The sequence below is a fragment of the Ambystoma mexicanum genome, chromosome 8 (genome assembly GCF_040938575.1).
Source record: "Ambystoma mexicanum isolate Mex_15411 chromosome 8, UKY_AmexF1_1, whole genome shotgun sequence".
NCBI lineage: Eukaryota > Metazoa > Chordata > Amphibia > Caudata > Ambystomatidae > Ambystoma > Ambystoma mexicanum.
The window spans coordinates 326,235,057-326,256,460 of record NC_090929.1 but is presented as its reverse complement, the minus strand read 5'-3'; the positions used below and the strand labels follow the sequence as shown (position 1 = coordinate 326,256,460).

Here is a 21,404-nt window from a genome sequence, read left to right as displayed (position 1 = left end):
CCTCCGCTCCTCGAACGGATCAGGGTTAACATTGCAGAAAGATGTCCTCTCTGAGGTATTAAAGCTCTGGGAGAAACCTTACTCACTCCAACCGACAAACACAAGGTCGAAGGCCAGATACAGGTCCCTCCCATTGGACAAGCTGTGCCTAGTCCCTCAACCACAGCCCCTACTCACCTGTTGTGGCGTCAGCTTCATTGTTCACTAAGCCTACAGGCTCCAGTGCCACAGCATCATTGCCGGATCTCGCGAGCAAGGATGACAAGCTTCTTGAGGCTTATGGGTAGAAGGTCTACTCTAATGCCTTGCTAGCTGCGGGTAATCAATGACTCTGGAGAGAACTGGCAGATGGCCTGCCTTACATGCCAGCAGATGGGCAAGAGGCCTTCAAGTCGGGTCTGCCGGAGGCTAAGACGGTGGCTCAGGATCTGCTAGAGTCATCCCTTCATCATATCAACATGGCTAGTAGTGGAATGGTGATGTGTGTGGACATGCGAAGGATCGCCTGGCTGCACGCTACCAAATTTACGCAGAAGATACAGGATTGCATCATCGATTTCTCCCCTCTGATAGCCAAGATCTGTTCCTCTCCTCCACACACAATAAGCGCAAGGCTTCCACCCAGACGGCCAAGTCCCTGGCCGTCCTCATGAAGACTAGCCAGAAGACCTTTCACCAGCCCCCCTTCCTCAGCAGAGACTCTAGGCAGATTTTGGGGCTACCAGGATAGAAAGGCAAGGAACGAGATCACTCCCCCAGTGGTCACAGAAGGAAGCAGTCAAGACCTTCTACCAAATGGTGCTTCACTAGCCGCTCAGGCACTGCACCCACCGATCTGAAAAAGCAATGATGAACAGGATTGGGTCCAAAACACTCCTGTCAACTGCAGGTTGTCATTGAGCTGAGCAGTTGGTTGAGCATATCGCAGGATCCCTGGCTTTGTTCAGTAGTCTCCAAGGGATACCGCCTCAGGCTTCCTAGTCTCCCCGTATTCCACCATTGATTCAGATGAGTTCCGCTCTGCTTTTACAGGCATCTGCAAACTCCATAAGATACAGGCCATAAAACATGTTCTCCCCTAACAAGAAAGGTCTAGGGTTCTATTTGAGAATCTGCTCCATCCGCAAGAAGAACCAGGCTTGCCTGTGGGCAATCCTGGATCTCTACTCCTTCAACCTCCATCTTCCCAATGATTGTTCAAGATGATTACGCCAGCACAGATTCCGAGCTCAATTCAAAGCAGCTATTGGTTCTGCGATGTGAACCTCAAGGACGCCTACCTTCATGTACCTATATGGGAACCACACCGGATATTCCTCAGGTTTTCCCTTGGCAGGCACCACTACTAATGTCGGGTCCTGCCGTTTGGACTCAATGCAGTGCTGAGAGTATTCACCAAGCTGATGAGCGCTGTGGCCAGTTCATCCAGTCCTTGCTGACCCCCGCTCAGAAGCTTAACTTCCTGGAGTTTGTCTGGGATTCAAAGCTGGCCAAGATTTTCACTTTGCTCCAGCGCATATTAGATATTCATTTGACAATGGTGTGTTTTCTTCCCATGAATGTTACTACAGCATGGTGGTACCAGAGGTTGTTTGGCCTTGTGACTGCGTCCGTCCTCTGTGTGCCACACGCCAGACTGAAGACGCCTGCAACTCCATCTCAGCAGCTCATGGTCATAGGCCAAGGCCAAGCAATTGCAATGCATTGCGATACCAGCATCTCTGGGTCAGGACCTACAGTGGTGGGCAGACCAGAGAAATCTGTTACAGGGAGTCCCTTTCAAGGAGCCGCTGTCCAATGTTGCCATAACAATGCACTTATCCTTCAGCAGGTGGGGATCCACCTGGGGGGTCCTCAAAGTCCCCAGGTTGTGGTCTGAGCGGGACAGGACACCACACATAAATGCTTTGGAACTACAAGCCATCATCTAAGCGCTGCACATGCTCCTGCCGAATATCTGCAAGAAATCGGTCCTGGTACAAATGGACAGCTCCACAGTGATGTTCTACATAAATAATCAGGGGGGTACAATGTCCCCTCCTCTATGTCATCTGGCCTTATTTATCTGGGAATGGGCCGTGGTGAATGATATACTGCTCAGGGCAGTCCATCTGGCCCGGGGTTCTGAACAAGGAAGCAGACCTCCTCAGAAGGTTGCATCATACCAACCACGAGTGGGAGATCAATCCCCTGGCTCTGCATCCCATCTTCCAGGAGTGGGGTCTTCCAGAGACCGATATGTTCACACGGCACGGGCGCAGTGTATCTAGGAGACACTCTAAGCATTCCCTGGTCAGAGGAGTTCCTCAACATCTTCCCGCCAATTCTGCTGATCCTCAGAGAATTGGCCAAAAGCTGCACGATCATACTAACAGTGGTGAAGAGGCCAGCCAGCTTTTGGTACTCTGAACTGGTGTGACTGAATGGGCTGGTCCCGATTCCTCTTCCACAGTGGCATGACATCCATATCCAAGAACAGGGCAATATTCTTCATCCATGCACTGCTTCCTGAGGACTTAACTCTAGATCATTCAGGGCTGTCCGCAGAGAACATGAAGATCATTCAGGCGGCAAGGAAGCAATTGACGTGGTCTCAATACCAAAGTAAATAGACCAGATCCTGTAATTGGGCCTTGAAAAAGAGTATTAATCCCCTCTCCAGTGCTTGGATGACATACTTTTTTTGTCTTGCACATGGCATCTTTGGGCAACTCGGTCAATCCTGTTGCACCTACTTAGCGCCCATTGGAGAATACCAGAATGTGGGCAAGTTGTCCTAATCTCTATGGCAAATCCAGTGTTTCGCAGACATTAGGAGGCCCTTCTGCGGTTGCACCCTCTGTCTAAGAGGCCTCCCCCTATGTGGTATCTGAAAATGTTATCTTCATTAACTGGGAAGCCATTCGAGCCACTGCATTCTAAGGAACTCAAGTTCCTCTCTTAGAAGGTGACCCTGTTGGTTGCCTTTAGTTCCGCTAGGAGAGTGAGCCAGATACAGGTCTTCTCGGCCTCAGAACCTTCCACTTTCTTTCACAGGGACAAGGTAGTGCTGCGCACACACACAGCCTTCTTATCCAAAGTGGGCTCCTCCTTCCACGTTTTTTCCGGAACCCAAGTCCTCTGCACACTCTACACTTCACACCTTAGCTGTCCATAGGGCGCTCATATTCTACCTTCACAGGACCAAACAGTTAAGCAAATTGAATTCTGTCTTTGTCATCTTTGGGGGACACAAGCCAGGCAGTCAGGCATTCAAGGCATTTATCGTTTGGTGGCTTGTCTGCCATTAACTTCTGTTTCTCATCTAAGAAGCTAACTCCACATAAGGGTATGCATGCACACACAGTGAGGGCAAAGGCCACTGCAGTAGCTTTTCAAATTCACTTTCCATGGGACGTCATCAGCGAGACCGCCATGTAGTCCACACCGGCAGCCTTTTGCAAGCACTTTTGTTTGGATCCCGGTTCCAGGGCTGATGCCAGATTTGGTCAGGAAGTTTTGCGAAACTTGTTTGCTCCTAGTTAGACAACCTCCACCTGTGAGTGTTTCATGCTACAAAATCTCCCATCAGTATGGAGGAAAGGGGACATGTTGCAGAGGTAAGAAACAGCTCCTCACCGTAGTGACCACTGTACTCCTAGTTCATAGTACCCTTCCCTCCATACGACCCTCCATCCAACCCCCTGCCAAATTGATTCAGTTAGGCTTTGTAGCCAACGAGCAGGAAAAAGGACTGGCCAGTGAGGCATGTGGGCTGAGTCAGCAGTGGCGGGCACGTCATGCACGCCATGAGTGCATTTATATAAAAGGAACGTTTTTGTTATGATATCAGGTAAGTATCAGGTAAGTAGAAACTTTCACGAGGAGTTCTGTAGAGTTCAATAAGAGTCCTTCCTAGAAAAGAAAATGCAGTAACAGGTAGCAAGTGCAGTCTTTGGAGGGGAAAATATACATTTCTGTGAAAGTGCCCCCAAGGAGCAGTTCCTGAGATTCTGGTGGAGTGTGTCCCACAGGGGAGACTTGGGGAAGAAGGAGAGGTCCTGGGATTAAGAAGTGCTCTGAGAAAAGAATCCCCAGCACCACTAGAGAGTCAGAAGAGCAAAACTCTTGTGCCAAAAAAGCAGTCCTGCAGCAGCCGGTTGTTGTGCACGTTTTTGAGCAACCACCAACAGTTACAGCGATGTCACACCGATGCACTAGGGACACCAAGCCCTGACTGGTACAGCAGAGGTCATTGTTGCATGGTTCCATCACAAGGGCCATGCAACAATTTATGGTGTGCCCAGTGGCGTCACTCCAAAACCCTTTGGGTCACCACAGCAGCACCCCTTCCGTATAGCAGTGGACCATCACATGGATCACTGGATAGGAAACGCTTCGCCTGAGGAAACCCCACCCTCAAATAGCCACGCTGCTATCGGAAAGATGGGACAAGAGCATAACATTTTTCAACCTTCGAATACAACAAGATCACCGACACCAATAATGTACATTGCTCTGGGTCTTTGGCTAGATTAAGGGTGTGCAACCCACACCGCTGGCTTTCACTAACCAAGGTCCACAGTTCTACCATTATCTTGAATGGCCCATGCAGAGGCATTTTCCAATGGGTATGCACCCCTCACTTTGACATTAACGAAAAAAAACAATAAACAATTGCGAATACTGAATTTACCTATAGCGGTGTCTCCTCACCTAGACTTTGAAAACACCATAACTCCCACAATTCCCCACTTGGTCAAAGGCAAGAAATGATCCAGATTCAGAAAGTGCGACTGGGGATTTAGGAGGGAGACCCCATGAGTAATGGCCAGCCAAGTCCCAGAGGGTTGATAGAATGCTAGGGTATACTTCCCAAAGACAGGTCATGCAAGCCTACTGAAAGAAAACTCGGATCAGACTAGTAAGCCACAGGGACAGAACAACTTGGAGGGAAGCTTGGCCAGCCCACTGGGGTGCTGTTCAACCGTTAGGGAGGATGGCTTATGGGAAATCCCGACACGAGCCCAAAAGAGGGGAGATAGGGGACCCCCTTTCTAAAACCAGTCCACGCATTGCAGGCAGAATGTTCAAATTAAAGAGAGGGTGAAGTGGAGGAGGACCACTGGAATCTTGGGGCAAATGACTTCACAGATGAATGTGCTCTGTGATGAGCTTTCCTTCAGTGTGGTTCCTAACATTATGATAACCAACACCGTGTCCACTCAGTGAGTCTCATAACTAGCATCAAGTTTAGGGCTTTTTCAGCAGCACTCACACTCACTTGTAAATGACAGGCATCCCACTTGGGGGCTTGTAATCGTTCCATTCCAGCTTTATGGACCCATGGCTTAAGGGTTTAGTTTCAGGGGTCCGAGGTCTTGGGAGTCGCTGGAGCTTGTGTAGTGTGGCCGTCACCTCCTCAAGGAGCTCCTTTCCAGCAGTCTTAGAGGAAGAAAGTCTCTAAGGGATGGGAGGCAAGAGGAAACCATCTGTTTTAAGAGTAATCAAACAAATAAATGTCACAACAAAGATATTGTACTTCATTTGGTTCTTACAGAAGGTCATTTTTATTTTAGATCAGGATGGTCATTTGACCATGGGATGGAATGGGATGGTCAGTACAACCCTCGAGAAATAGAATAGGGGGACTTTACAGGTTTTTGGTTTTCTACATTTGACCACAAAAAGTACCCCACTATGCTCTGGACAGCGTCCTCTGCTACACCTATTGCAAAGTAGTGAATGGTGCCTGACATCACATTGAATGGATGATCATTTTTTAAACGCTATCCAAGTTATATTCCGACAAAGAAAGACATATTGGGATCACAAGTAAGTAAGGTGTAAAGAAAGGAGCATGCCGTGTATGCCTTACCTCTTCACTCCAGGTGATTTTCAATGCATTTGTAGTAGGTGTAGGCGCAGAGAGCGGATTAGCTCACCCTTTAAATGCCTGCTGGTTTTGCCTACACATGACATTTTCATTCAGACATAAAACAAATTGATTCCTATGGAATTCACCTGTGTTTACCACCTGCTAAAGGCAATTACGCCTGTATTTACTGCATGTTTCTTCTCTGCGTGTTTGTAAAAGTTGAAAATAGCAAGCGGGGGGTTCAACAGCATTTATGTGGTAACATTGGTGGTCCCCTGCATGCAATTAACACTTTGTAAAATGAGCACCAATGAGGTTGGTTTCATTTGTTGCATAATCCTAACAGCTCCTGTAGGAGCTCATGGCAGGAAAAATGTGTCCACAATATTCAGTTCATATCTCTTACAGCAGCTCTAGAATCACACAACTTAGAGGAACTATGCATTCTGCGTCTTGCTTTCTACCAGTTTGCCTATAACCAGCTTTCACCACCACCCTGACAAATGGCCTTGTCCCTCGATCAGCCAATATTAGAAGGCGTGTATAACTCTCCCAGGAGTGTGGGATCACATTGGGCGGGACCCCATTTCTTGCAAACTTCTTACCCCATTCCTACCGTGGAATGAACCCCAACTCATACCTTTTTCATAGGTAAAATGGAATCATACACAATATTAGCATACTAACTGGTGTTCGATTTGTATGAATCTATGTGCAACCTCTTGGCAGTGAAGGTCAAGAATATCAGGCCCCAGATAAATCAGAACAACACAAGGAGGAGCAGATTTAGCTTACTCTACGAGGGAAAAGTGAACACTACAAAGACCAACATGTTACTCAGATTGCTTCATAATGTCATGAATAGGCCTCCCTTTGCCTCAACAAATATGGGGCTTCATTACATGTTTGATGGTAAATCCCCCAAACTCCCACCAACTCATTTACCATTACCACCACTTGGTCCCCTGGATTTACCACATTTACCTTGGGGATCTTTGCAGAATTACTATGGGCAGTAATTTCACTGATTTGTTTACCTTAAAGTGGAGCATTTACCTCCAGCATAACTTGGAAGGGCAGTAAAACAGCAGTCATTCCGTTAATGCCAAAATAAGCGGCGGTAAAGGAGTTACCACTGCTTTTTTAGAGCACCAGAAAACTTGTAATGAAGCTCACGGTTTTTTAGAATGAACTTTGTCAAAAACAATATTTGCATCACTTTTGTCGTTTTTGGCTATATGTGGAGTGGTACTATGTATCACATTTTATTTAAAACATTGGAGTACTCATGGGTGACATCATGATGATAGCATAGGATCACGTGTAGATATGCAAATCAGTCCCCAAAATGAACCTTTAAATGTACTCTGGGGGAGAAGTTTTAGAATGAAACTTTGCCACCCTGCAGCATCTTTTACAAAGTAACACATATACACTGATGAGTTGGAAGTCTGACATTGATTAGCTGGGGCTACTGCCTGTCTGAAAGTAATACCAGGCCTCGTGGTATCTCTGCATTGCATTGATCAGTAGAGAGTGTAACAGAAATTGACATTCCTATCCAAGTCCATATCTCTCTCTCTCTCTCTCTCTCTCTCTCTCTCTCTCTCTCAATATCGCTCTATATGGAGCTCTGCTCATGCCCTTTTTCTCCACCTCAGAGCGGCTAATGGGCAAGGGAGGGGAATGGAACAATAGATTAGCACATTGAACAGCTAATGTGTCCTCGACAGGATCATGTAGTGGTCCGGACATAAATGAATGATGTGGCGTGAGGGTGAACCACTGGCCTAGCTTCTACGTGTTCCTATTGAAAGAGCCGAGGACCTAGGGTTTGTTAGGTGAGCAGCCATTGTCCAGGCTCAGGCATCAAGCAGTTGTTGAAACAAAGACAAGTAGAACCACGAGATTAATTAATCCTTTTCAGAATGGGTGGCTAGTAACTCGCAGCTTGGGGATGTTGACCTTCGGTGCCTGGTACACGCATATACGGCAGGAGTAACAGAGGTATTCTGCTGCATGTCCAACCTTGTGGACCAGGAAGATGGTTTTGGTATAGGTTCCCTTTCTGAGCAGGTGATTATATCTTACCTTCATACCTATTTGTTCAGATTGCCCACAGTGTTACTATTCCACACTGCTTGAGCTGGCCAACAGAAACACCTAATGATGTTGCGTGCCTCGCCCATTTGGCTAATAGTGATGCAGTAACTATGTGTGTTCTTATTGTCCTATTGAGCTCCTGGTCATTCAAAATAACGGCCTCACCTAAAATAACCTCATCCCCTATGAGCACCCAAGAAATGAGTTGCAGGCTTGAGACGCAATGAGTTTCTTAAGGACACTTCTTCGTTTGCACTAAAGCCAGTGCTGATATTGCTTCTGCCGATCAATGCTTTGCCCCTTTGGACACAAAGGCTTGACTAAGCAATTATTCTTGAGCTCTTTGGGTACAAGCGAAATAGACATGACAGGGTATTATCATTATTAAGCATTTCCTTTCAATGACACACACCTTAGTGCTGCCTTCTTCTCGCACATCCCTATAGCATGGGCCTTGATCACTGTTCCTCTCCTAGGTGTATGGAGCATCTCTATTCCATCTACTGATCTCTTTTGGGTGTGAGGCAAATGTAAGCAACTCATGAATCTGTTACCTTTAAAACTCCTTCAAGCTGTGGATGTTCTCTCAGCTTCACCACTCCCCTAGGCTGACTGGCCAAAACCTTCACTGTCCTGAAAAAAGAAAGATTAGTGAGTGGCCATGTGGTAAGCATGATATTACACTTGTGAAAGAGCAGGAGGATTGTCTTAGTTCCACATTCCGAATGCAGGGAATGTTATCAGACCATTATATCATCCCACCTCTGAGACATATATGATGATCATTGTATTCTGGTGATAACTGGTGATGACTCTTAGGGAGATTAAACAATAGCCCTCTGGTAAGAGCTTAGGCAGATCAATGTGTAGGCAGGTTTATCCTTCTGTTTTTCCTGACTCTTAGTGTGGTTGCAGGAAGGGCAGTCTTCACATATATCATTTCTATGTTGTTTATGAAACAAATTATTTAACTAACAAAATTATGTTTCTTTTTAATATATCATGAAAATACTCATTCAATTTTAAATAGTTGCATACTGATGGTCAATGAAATCCCTAGTATCGTTGATATACATTACTCAATCGGGGACATATAGGAAAGTCCGGGTGGAGTGACTATGAAAGGATATAAAGGTGTAATCTGGACGGTCATAGCCCTCTATGGGATTTTCTTCCTTGGAGATACTGACGCCAGGCAATAGGCAAAGAAAACACCCTGGTAAGCTTTGGACTTTGATGGACAATGAGTGGACTGATGTAATTATCATTTGAGTATCGCAGGAATTAAGTTGAAATTAATAGGTTTTGTCACTGGTACAGGGCTTTAGCGTATACCTTACGCTGGAAGCTGGTCAGTTGTTAGAGCTATGGGGTGGACTGCTCCTGACACGGGGCATAAACAGCCATGGGTGAGGCTGGTTTTGGAAGTTTTGGCAGTAATGGGGAGGACTATTAGTGCTACCATAGTTCTTCTGATTGCTAGGTAGGAGGTGGGTTGTACCTTTCAGACCAAGAGATGTGTATGTAAAACATGAGAGTGCCTTATTGGGAAAGTGGAAAAAAGTGGAAAGGGTAAGGATTTAGTCACAAGTTGGTGGCAAAGTTTATGGTATATGGAGAGCCTCCTCCCAAAGGATTCCGCAGCCTAAGAATTGCTTGGTTTATAGCTTCTAGGTGCTACTTTTCTGTTAGGATAAAATGGGTGTGTATCTCGCTCTTGTGTCTTGCCTGCATCTATCTGCAGCAGGGGGGAAATAGCCACAAAGTAAGGATTCTTCAACGTTTAGTGTGCTGTTTGCGAATGTGTGTGACCCTGATGCCCGGTCAAAGTGTATTTTTCGCCTTGCTAGGGAGAGTTTGGTCATTCATCAGTTCATCAATTCTATGAACAAATGACCCCATCCGCAAAGATTTATTATGGGGTGGAGAAAATGATATTGGGAGCATGGATCCTTGTCTGTAGCATACATTGATTCGTTTCCAGTTATCCGGTATTGTGTTTTCTTCAAATGAGATAAACGTTTGTGGTCCGTTTCTTAACATTCGGTTTGGTCACTTGTGTGTTAGAAGGTATAGACAGTGTGAAACTATTGAGTGGGTTATGTGACGATTCACTATGTATCGTCACTTCTCCCCAGGGGGAGTCCCTTCCCATGAGGCTAGGGAGGTGAGGCCACTACCCAATAGTCCCCTTATGGGTGGTTTAATGGAGGAGGACCTCATGGGGAGGAACTGGGGCGTTGCTAGGGGGGGCTCAGGGGGCTATAGCCCCTGATCTTTTGGTTGTAGCCCCGGATAGAATCTCAGGAGCTACAGCCAAAAGACTTGCTAGCCCCCAGTCCCAACAGTTCCGACATCAGCGTAGCCCCGGGTCTTTTCCAGACCTGGCAACTCGCCTGGGGAGGAACTCCCTCCTTGGGGACAAGGATGACCACCTAGGGTGCAGCCCTGGAAATCACATCACCCCACACATTACCTAGTCCTACATCCCCCCTCTAACTCTTCCTCAGAGAACAAACCCATGTGTTATTGTGATACTGAAGAAACCAGCTAGGTAGGAAGGACTAGAATGAGGAAGAACACCAGAGGCATGAAGGTTACACCATCAAGTACTGCCACAAGGTGGCTCACAGGAGTAATGAAGAGTGCCCCGCAATCATACACTGCAGGTGTTGACGATAGGTGGAGGGGGGACCAGCCCTGCATAAAGAAAATGAAAGACGGACTCAATGTTGCATTTGAGGAGCGAGGAACCTTAGAGAGTTAAATCCCATCACCAGGAGAAGCAGGCAGAGCAGCAGACGCCAGTGCGACGCTGAAAGAGTCAAAAGGGGACCCTGCAGGAGCGGATCCTCTGCCTGACCTGAAGAGAAGAGCAGTGGTGTGGCCCTGGCCAGATGGAGCGACCGGTCCGACAAAGAGGCAGACACCGCAAAGGTGGGAGATCCGTGAGAATGCAGTGAAGCCTGCCAGGACGAAGTGGAAGTTGCATGGAAACAGCAGTGCGGGAAGCCCATCCCCGAAAGAATCAGAGCAGTGCCTGACCCCACATTAAGGTAAAGGGGGCACTTGAGGCCCAGTGGGGACCCATGGGAAACTGCTGGTACAGGAAGCATCGGGGGAGCGCTTCCTCGTCCCAGTGGCGTCCATAAGACCACAGGCCACCGGAGAAGGTTCGGGACCCTAAGAAACCTAAAGTGAGCATTGAAGGAGAACGTCCTTACCTCAGTGGCATCCATAATACCACTGACCATCAGAGAAGGGTTGAGGACCCTAAGAAGCCTAAAGTGGGCAGTCAAGGAAAACATCCTTACTTCAGTTGTGTCCATAAGATCACCGACCACCAGAGAAAGGTCAGAGACCCTAGGAAGCAGGAACTATACCTAGAAGGAGAATGTCCTTGCTTCAGTGTCATCCATAAAACAACTATCCCCCAGATAAGCCTCTGGGACCCTCACCAAGGAAAACAGCAATCTTGAGGTGTCTATCCTCACCTCTGGGATGCAGCACGAGTCACTGAACCCATGAGAAGAGATTGGGACATTGTTAAAATCTGTAAAGAAAGCCCAAGCAAAAGGCCAAGAGTGAGTGTCCAACAGAGTGTGGACTCCTCTACCAGAAACCGGGGAAAGGGAGTCATTCCCCCTGGTGTCAAATATGTGGACATTGTGAAACCTTCACAAAAGTCAGGAGAAGCGTGTCTTTCTCCTGGCAAACAGAACTCCAAGTTTGTTGAAAGCCAAGTCATGAGAATACGAGGGGAAGGGGGTCATTCTCATGTCCCAAAAGGACTTGTTCCTACTTGAGGAGAAGGGAGCCATTCCTTCTGACAGGTTCAGTTTGAAAGGATCTTTGAGCTACGCCAGTGGACGGGAGCCATTCCCCATGGTCATTTGTGTTGCAAGAGAACTCTCACCTGGCGTTAGGGGAAGGGAGTCATTCCCCCTGACCAACTTCTGTCAAGAGAACTTTATTGTGCCTTCATCACCCAGCCAGGAGGAGGGAGTCATTCTCCTGGTAAAGGAACCTTGTGTTTATTTAGAGTTCTATTAGTTGTAGAGTAGAGGGATAGAAGTAGGATTTTGACACAGGATGGTGCAATTTTTTAGGTTTGGACTGACATTCTGACAGCCTGTTTAGTTTAAGTTGAGGCAGGGAACACCCCTCTGGAAGATAGGGATAGATAGGTTTATTTTTTTATAATAATGAAAGTCTTTGCCGACCACCATGACAGCTCCTTGCCAGTCTACTTCTTCTGCATCCTTACAGAAAGGAATATGAACATATTCAACAAGGGTCTTGCTCATGAATTATTAGCAGGAGAAGGTGTCATACATTCTTCCTGGGAACTGTTCTGCCCCATAGCAAATGATCCTTGCTCAAGAACTCAGAGACATTGGAGGCCCAGCTCCCATCATGCAGCTCAGGGCCAAGATGCACCTCATACCTCGAGGGTTCTTTGTATTCGGCATCTAATGCCAGAGAGAGCAAATGGTTGCACTAATACCCACTAGGTAGCATTAGGGACGAATGGATCAACAGATGACTTGAAACTCATGTGAGGATTAAACAAAGGACTTTAATTTAGTTAATTCAATTCAAAATACCAAGGGGGGAGGTGGATTCATGCTAATGAAATACAGATGAATCAGCATAAGAGTAATAGGGTTTAAGCATAACCAAATCAGCGGATAGAAATGCTGACAAGGTACAGAATCATGATCCTGATAGGGCCTTGTCGTACGTCTGAAATGTATCAAACTATCTATGGTCGTAGTCAGGGTTAGCCTTCCCCGAAAGTATTATACACAGTCACTCGCAGTTTTTTTGGTTGGTTGTTATCATACGGTGGCCTCTTTGATTTCAGATGACAGTTCATCTCTTCCCCATCTATCCCAGCTCAATTTTCAGGCTACCGTCATTATTAGCCCCCCAATCATGGGCAATGCTGTATGAATGGGACACCAGGCACTGACCTGGGGGCCTTCAGTGTCATATCCTGGCGTGGACATCTAGTGAGCCCCCCATATGCTTCTTGTGGATAAGAAGGCATGTTTTTCTTTGGACTCTGATTCTCAGTGTGCCCACAAGGTTCAGGTCTCCAGGAACCCTTCAAGCTCGGCTTTGCCAGTTGCCTCTATCAGTGTCCATTTGTCTTGGAAGCAGAACAGTACAGGTTAGAATTCCGGTCCCACCCTTTGAGGCTGGTCTGCGGCATGGAGACAGTTATAAAAGGTCAAATGTATTTTTCTAAACCCTCACCACCGAGCCTTCTATCTCTCTGGCTCACAATGAGACAATCCCTCTGAGTTCCCTGGTAAATCGTGACTCCCTCACCAACATCATCACCTGGAGCATGACTCCAGTCAACGTTGGCAGTATTCATCTCTTGTCTGACTTGGTTCTCATTCTCTTCCCTGACTTGTTTTCTTAAGCATGCACTGTTTATTTTCTGTGGTGGGTTTTCTCGTCCCACCATTATCCAGAGTATGATTCCTGGTTAGCATGTGACTATTCTCCCTTCTTCTCATCTTTACTTGGGACTGTAGGCCTTGCCCCTAACAGCCTTTGAGCACTGGTACACAAGACTGGCAACTCTTCTAGCCCAGGTACCCTTGATGCGAACTAGCTGTGGCCTAACTGGTCTCACCTTATCCCTCTCACAATCATTTTCAGTCATTGGATCGGTCCTCTTTACTTGGCCAATGTTTTCCACCTCAATCACCTTCAATCAGCCTCCAATGACTTCCTCCTTCTCTTGCGTTCCTCTGCCCTCCTCCTCCAGCTCCTATGTCCCACATCCAATGGCTCCCTCCCACTTCCCCTTCTGCTCTCCTGGACTTTCCCCACTACAAGTCTTTCTTTTCCCTTTTTCCTTCCTCTGCTCTTCGGGTCTCTACCTTCTCTAATGACTTACTTTCCATGCTTCTTCCTCTGCCTAAAGTGACCCAACTCTGTGCACAGGACTTCATACTGCCCTTGTGTCTAAGCTCAAACACTCTAGTTTAGCCCCAGCCCCCATTTATATTTTGGTCCTGCTAGGAAATGGGACTCTAAAGGCTGCAGAGGAGACACTTGCAATCCTTTATTGATATTGCTGTAGGATTTGATGAGGGCTGCATATCCCACTCCCTTCACATGTTTAGCCACAAGTTACAGTACTGAGTGTCAGTCTGCAGCTGCGGATTGAAAAGGTGGTGCATCATCTGCTGTCTTGTATTCAGGTGGCCCTTTCATGGCTGCTGCCTGAATTTGCCATGGCTCTCCAGCACTGTTTCCTTGGAATGTTGCCAATGTTTGCGGTTTCTCTGTGCTTCTATATGCCACAAAGAACAGGTGAGCTTGTGGTCATATTCTGGTGAGGATCACAATCTGCACTTGTGCCCCTTCTCTCTCTCCAGGGCCTGCTCCTGCAATCGTGATCTCTGCTAGTGGGCCACAGGCACCCTGCCAATGTTAACTGTTTTCATCTGTCTCACACACCGTATTTCTGAGGATTAGGAGTGCCCCTAATAACGAGTTTGGGAATGAGGGAGAGGCTCTGGAGGATCCCCTACATCCATCCTCTAGGATTGGCAACACTTAGCTGGTGGTCTCCACTGACTCTCATGGTCTCTCTCACCCACTCCCTGGCCTCACCAATGGGACTCCTTCATAGTAGGCCAGCCCTTGTTAAGAGATGATCTCTAGACCACAGCTTCTAATAAGGGATTAGAATCTATCATTGCCTGGGACATTGACATGGACAGTGGCATAAATGCTAACAATCCTGTCATTCATTTGCACATTGACTAAACGATACATGAGTTTTTGTGGTGGTTCACTAGCTAATTTAGTGAATTTAGCACACCCATATATCAAACCCTCAACGTGACTAAGCCTCTGTCTACTACAGGAATTCTAGAGGAAGTATCTCTCAGCCCAGTGGTCCAGATGTGCCATCTGGAAAAGTTTCACCCCACTCCTTTTCCGATTCAGATGGAAGGTTGACAGCCTGTATGCCTAGTGCCTTACCTGAACACTTGAGCTGCTCTCTGGTGTGGCCGGAGCTCACTTAGGCGAATGGCTAAAGATGGCTGTTCGCACTATGTGATACAAACAAGATGGGTAACAAAGCCAATTGCCAAGTCACAGGACTTTAAAAACACATGGCAGCAATGTTGTTCCTGCTTAGTGAGAAAATGACTACCAATGCAAGAAAATGGCTACAACGCAGTGCCGCTTTGTTTATTAATAATACGCCATTCCCAGGCTTTAAAAGTAGAACTATCTGGGTGCGCAACCTTATTCAGTGATACTATGATATGAAATGATATGATATAAGTAATTTATAACGCGCCTATACACAAGTGTTCCTAGGCGCCACAAGACAAGGAAGGGAGGACAGGAGGAGGACAAAACAACAATCTTACTAGGCCTTGTGTCATTCAGATCACGCTAGTGTGGTGGGCGGAATGGAAGAAATGCCAGGGGGGAAGGGAAGTGGGAGAAGTGCCAGGGGGGATGGGGAGGGGAGAGTGCAAATAACTAGTATGTGCATCCGGGAGGTGGCTCTTAAGTGCAGAGAGTCAGGGGACTGTAGGGTTGCAGATACAGTCCCTTAAGTGGCTGGGAGGCCCGGAGGCAGTGCCAGGGCAACCGATTCTGCAGGAGCCTGGTCCTGTACGTTCAGTGGGTGGCCAGGAGACCAGCATGCACAGCAGACAGGGAAATCAGCAAGGCAGAGGGAGAGAGAAAGCAGAAGCGAAACGGAAGGTCTTGAGTTGCTTCCAGAACTTTAGGTGGTCCTGCTCAAGTTTGAGAAAGGCAGGGAGGCGGTTCCAGAAGGAGGACCCTGCCGAGGATAGAGATCTACCCCCCATTCTCTGCCTGGAGAAGCATGTGACCCTCACAGAGTTGGAGGTGGATGAGCCGAGAGCTCCAGAAGGAAGATGCTTAGGAAGAGAAAGTTGGATGTAGTGTAGTCCCTGGCCCCAGAAAGCCTTGTCGACGATGCAGAGGTCTTGAACTTTATTCTTGCAGCCACTGGGAGCCAGTGGAGAGATTTCAGGTTTGTAGAGATACAACACCTGGGCTTGAGGCCAAGGACAAGTCTCGCAGTCCTGTCCTGGATAGGCTGTAGAGGGTGAAGAGTAGAGGCAGGCAGATGTAGAAAGAGGCTATTGGAGTAGTCCAGCCTTGAGAGGACCAGGGCTCTGGAAACAGTGAGCCTCTGGGGGAAAGTGAGAAAAGGGTGGAGTCGAAGATGACCACAAGGTTCTTAGCCTCACTGGAAGGAGCAGGTAGAGGGCCAGGGTGGACGGCCAGAGCGAGAGAGGGAAGGCGGGAGCAGGAGTCACAATGAGGAGGATCTCGGTCTTACAGGCATTAAAGCACACCATTCCTGAATAGCGGACAGACAGTATTAGAGAGAGAGAGAGAGAGAGAGAGAGAGAGAGAGAGAGAGAGAGAGATAGAGAGGATGGGGCACCTCTGTAGTATCCCTGCCATGGTAGCCATATGGGCTACCATTGCAGCACATAAATAGTGAGTTTCAGTCTTCCGTCATGCTTAGGAAAAAGTCTAACTGTTAATAAAAACATGTTGAGACTAGTGGATTACTAAAGAGAGCTAAAAAGGGTTTTCTGGCCAAACAAAACCATCACATTAAATCTGTGAGATGGCAGGGGTTGAATTTCTGCTTTCAGATGTCATGCATGGTGTTCATTTGTGGTGATTGTATTCCAGCTGCAAGACATCAGTGATTTAAGCTATCATCTCCATGTCAGGGGCCTACAGGGCCAGTAACAGCCCGCCAGCCCGAGCTTAGGTAGACTGAAGCAATGTGAGACCCTGGACGAGAGCTCAGAGTCGTTATCAGTCCTGTGTGTCTCCCAGAATTATAGCTATTCTCCCTGCGGGGCTCCTTCCAGGGTGCTAATAATTTTAATGTTTTTTGGGGTGCTGGGAGATGGGCTCTGCATGTAGTGTGTAAGCGCAGTCTACCATCAAATAAAAAAAAAGAAAACATGGCCACCGCCATAGGAATAGAACAAAGCGTAAGTCCCTTTTCTATTTCTACAACAGCAGCCCAAAGGGAAAGGACCACAAGAGCCAGAGCCAGGAGCCTCAGGCCAGCAGGTAAGTGGGGTGTGTGGTTGGGGGTTGATGTTTGGGCCAAGAGGGGGCTGGGAAGAGAGGGTGGTGGAGAGGCTGACGCTGAGTTGCCAAGGCGCCACAAAAAAATATGTCAGCACCGGGGGAAAGGGCACAGGTGGCTTTTGGAATGCAGGCAGGACACTGGCAGTTCTTGCCCTCGTTTCCAGTCACTTTATTGGTGGAGCGGCCTTCCCCGGGTGCAAACAACATTGTATTACATCTGTGAGATGACAGGGATTATCATCATGTTCCAGTTGTGCTATGATAGTGGGCACCGTCACATTCCATCTGTGAGGTGACAAGATGATCATTGTATTACAGCTGTAAAATGTCAAGGATGAGCATCAGATCCCAGCTATGAGACGTCAATGATTACCTTTACTTCACACATGCAAAAAGAAAGGGATTATCATTGCATTCCTGCTCTGAGAAGTCAGAAATGATGATCCTATTCCAGCTGTGAGAATTCAGCGATTACCATCACATCTGTGAGATGACAGTGATGGTCCTCGTAGTCCATCTGTGAGATGGGAGAATTAATGTCAAATTTAAGCTCTGAGATATTCGGTATAATGATTGCATACCTGCTTTGAGGGAGCAAAGGTAATCACCCTTTTCAGTTGCTAGACACCAGCAGAGTACATCATATTTCAGATGTGTGACGTCAGGCATCATTGTCACATTTTGAATGCTAGACATCCGGTATGATCGTCACATTCTAGTTGTGAGACGTCTACTATTATAATCATATTGAATCTCTGAGAAATCAGGGCTCCTTCGCATATCACTTATGGTTGTGTGAGGGCAGGGATTAAAACCATATTGCAGGTGTGAGCTAGCAGTGAATATATTCCTAGTCTAGATAGTTTATTGAGATCTCAGTGTTATAAGACGTAATGCACCCTTTCTCTGGAGAGATCAATAATCCCAGGGCAGCAGACTACTAGTTTAATTACTTAATTTGTGTTTTCCTGCGAAATTTACATTTTCAGTAGAACAGAAAGTATGGAATGCTGTAGATTATTCATTTCACAAAAGGCTTTCATTTGTTATTTACTTTTTAATGCTACTTTTTAGTGGTTCTTAGTTTGCATTGTGTGTTTGTGAGGCAATAGTTTGTTCTAGCTACAGGTCTTAAATCGCGAGCAAGGGAAACCACGAGCTTGCTTTCACAAATCAAACCTGCTTCGCCAGATTGGCTCTGTAAGGACCATCACTGAGAGTGAGCGGGGAGATCAGTATCTGTACAGAGAAAGGAAAAGGAGAAAGGGTAACATGAAATGGAGCATACATTGCAGCAAACCAGGAGGACTCCTGCTCCTCGGACTGCAGTAGCCGGCAGAGTGCATCGATGATTCTGCTGTAGGCCGGGCTCTTCAGGGTGTGCTTGTGGCCCTCTGTGTCTGCTGCTAGGCAGCTAAGCGCAAAGCAGGCATTTCGACTTCCTCCAGCATCTCCATGTGCCATCATTAACTCCAAAGCAAGAACCTTAAGACAGAGACAGGCAAACATTTCAGAAACATATTTTCTCATAAGAGCCCACAGTGAAAGTTGTAATTAAAAAAGATAAACCTGGAGTTTTTAAACAATTTAATTCTGGTTATGTTTAAATTGCAGACCTTGCCATCCATGTTAGGGCTCCAAAACATGTTATGCTGAAATTCCCTTGAGTAAAAAATCATTTGTTTTGCACTGTGAAGAATCTGTGGATGTCGTCCCTTCTCCCCTAGGGGGAGACCTTTCCCATGGGGTCAGGGCGGTGCATATACAGTACAATAATGGCCCTGAGGTTGTGCACCGGGGGAGGATCACATGGGAGAGGAAGCCCCTAATGGAATTAGGGACGACAATCCCCAGAGAATGCGGTATACCTCAGCTATGTTAGACCCTCCCTCTTTCCCAAAGCCAACTTCTCCTTCCTGCTAACCAACCAGGGCCAAAATCTGTTATTGCAAGATTAACCAACCTAGTATGTCAAACTTGACTAGCAGTACTGAGAATGCACATTTCTTTCCAAATTGCTCCAATACAGGTACTGTGAAGAAGAAGATGACCTGGACTATGCAGATCACTCCAGAGAACCAAATTGAATGGTCTAGTCCCTCATAGTATTTGATTGGTCAAAGGAAATACAAAATAGCATAGGGAAGCAAACATGGAGAGAGCCAGCCTCCAACGAGGAAACCTGAGAGACGCCGACCCGGCAAACAGGGGACCGCAGCAGGAGACACTGTGCACAGAGACGAATGGGAACATGAAGGTAGTCCAGGGAGAAGGAGCTACTTCGTACGCTGCCCGAACAGCCCTCTGGGCCTCCCAAAGTCTGGAAAGTGGACGCAAAACAAGAGCACAGCTCAGCTCGACAAGGAAGTAGCGACTGGCGGAGCAGCAGCCGACAAGAAGGAGAATCTGAATACAGCTGGAGACGGAAGTCTATACTTACACCCATGGGGAAAGGGGTGCAGGTGTTTGCTTGGGTCGGAGCCAGTCTTTCCTTGCTGCTTTCCTTGCTGCCTGCTGTTTGAGGCCTCGTCCCCACTTGAACAAAACCTGCAGGAGTCTCCCGCGAGGGTGAAGCCCGCGGGGGAAAGCGTGCAGGTGTTTGCGCCCACTTGGGTGCTCGCCGAGTGAAGCTCCTGAAACCAGCTTGTTAATCACTGCTCGTTTTCGGGAGCAGCTGCTGGTGTGATTCTTTTGTATGGGCCACCTGCAGTCATCCGCATAGTTCATGAGATACCTGAAGCAGATATTGGTTTGAGAGGTGGAGCGTTGGACTGGGACTATGCTAATCTGTGTTGAACACAGGTGAGAGTTAAGCCGAGCGAGTGAGTGCCATCTTGTTGTTCTGCAATTTGGGCCCAAGTGGGTATTGTGTGGAACTGGTCCTGTGCTGGCTCTGTGCCTCGCATTTTGCCGTAGCCATTTTAGACTGAACTTCCAGTGAACACAATGGCTAGTTCAACCCATGCCATCACTGACGTGCAAGTAAAGCCTGCATTTGTCCCTGCTCCTATATCGCAAAGGAAAACTATACATATAAAAGGGAAAAACACAGTGCCAGTTTACCGGCCAACTGCACACACTACAGAGTCCAGTTCTTCGAGCATCATAAGATCTGTTGGCGAAGTCCACTCTCTTATTGATGAAATCAACAACTTCTTGGGCTTGTTTGGTCCCGCCACCAGTCTGGTTCTCCAGTCTTAGCCTCGCACTCTGTATTTCAACAAATGGAAGTGGGGAATTTACAATGCAACCAAGGATGCCTGTAACTGATGAATCCCTCTGATATCGAGGTGAAAGAAATTAAGTGTACCTTGAAAGGTGTATGTGTTGAAATCCCAATTTGAGTTTAAGTAACTTTTTATATATAATGTATTCAGGTACAATCATGAGGGGCACACCCCTACAGCATATTTGCAAGTCCCACCTGCTATATAAGGACAAACTCTGTAAATATAGCACAGAATGGACTTGCAGCACAGAGGGCAAATTGGCAAAGCCCTGGCCAAAGGAGGGGAGCTTCTCCAAATGTGTGCAGCAACAATTACACACGCACATACACAAGGCTTACAAGAGGAAAAAGATTAGCAAACGAATGACCATACTAGAGTTGTGGAAAACGTTTCAGGACGAGGAAAGGGACCTGGCATGGCGACAATGGATGCTGAGCCAACGAGAGGCAGAGAGCGAATCACCCTCAGCTCCCTCTCCTCAAACAGAGAGCAAAGAGGGAGCAGCGGGGCCCCAGGGATTATACCCCGCAAGTGAATTAAAAGTAGCGGCAGGTGACACCAATCTCACATTTGCACCTACAGCATCTAGTAAGAAGGAGGGGCGAGGCGAGACCGAACAGATGATTAGGGGAGCGCAGAGGGCAGGCGGCGAATGGAAGGATTGCAGCGAGATCCAGGCAAGGTTAAAGGAAAATTAACTGGGGAAAAGGGGAAGCCTTGAGGGGAAAGAGCCAATAAACCCAAATGAATGGGTAGGCGGACAGATATTACTTAAACTTGACTGGAAGGCTGCAGGAGAAACGGGGTGCATGAGAAGGGAACTAGCAAGTGACAAGAACACAGAAGAAGCGTGAGAATGGGAAATGATAATAGAGGAAGTAGAAAGATGGGAAAGGGACGAGAAGAAAGAGAATGAAAGGGTGTGCAGAGAGAAACACAAGGATAGAAGCACAAGAGCGAAAGGAGCGGTAAGCGAGAAGACAGAGAGAGCTTGAGGACATGGCAAAAAGAAAGGCAGAAGAAGAAAGGGAAAGGAAAGTACAATTAAAGAAGGATAAGAGGAAGTTAGAAGT

The 21,404-nt window shown here is 47.1% G+C and overlaps 1 protein-coding gene across 2 annotated transcripts in view; it reads right to left on the bottom strand.

Annotated features, from left to right (window-relative positions):
• LOC138471886 (uncharacterized) overlaps nucleotides 1–21,404 on the bottom strand; it is a 302,508-nt gene that overhangs the window by 131,601 nt on the left and 149,503 nt on the right. For both annotated transcript variants that reach the window (XM_069609746.1, XM_069609747.1), the window contains exons 5-7: nucleotides 18,390–18,586; nucleotides 8,515–8,593; nucleotides 5,264–5,442 (exon numbers count right to left, since the gene is read on the bottom strand). In XM_069609746.1, the coding sequence (XP_069465847.1) occupies nucleotides 5,264–5,442; nucleotides 8,515–8,593; nucleotides 18,390–18,586 (455 nt within the window). The remainder of the gene's footprint in view (nucleotides 1–5,263; nucleotides 5,443–8,514; nucleotides 8,594–18,389; nucleotides 18,587–21,404) is intronic.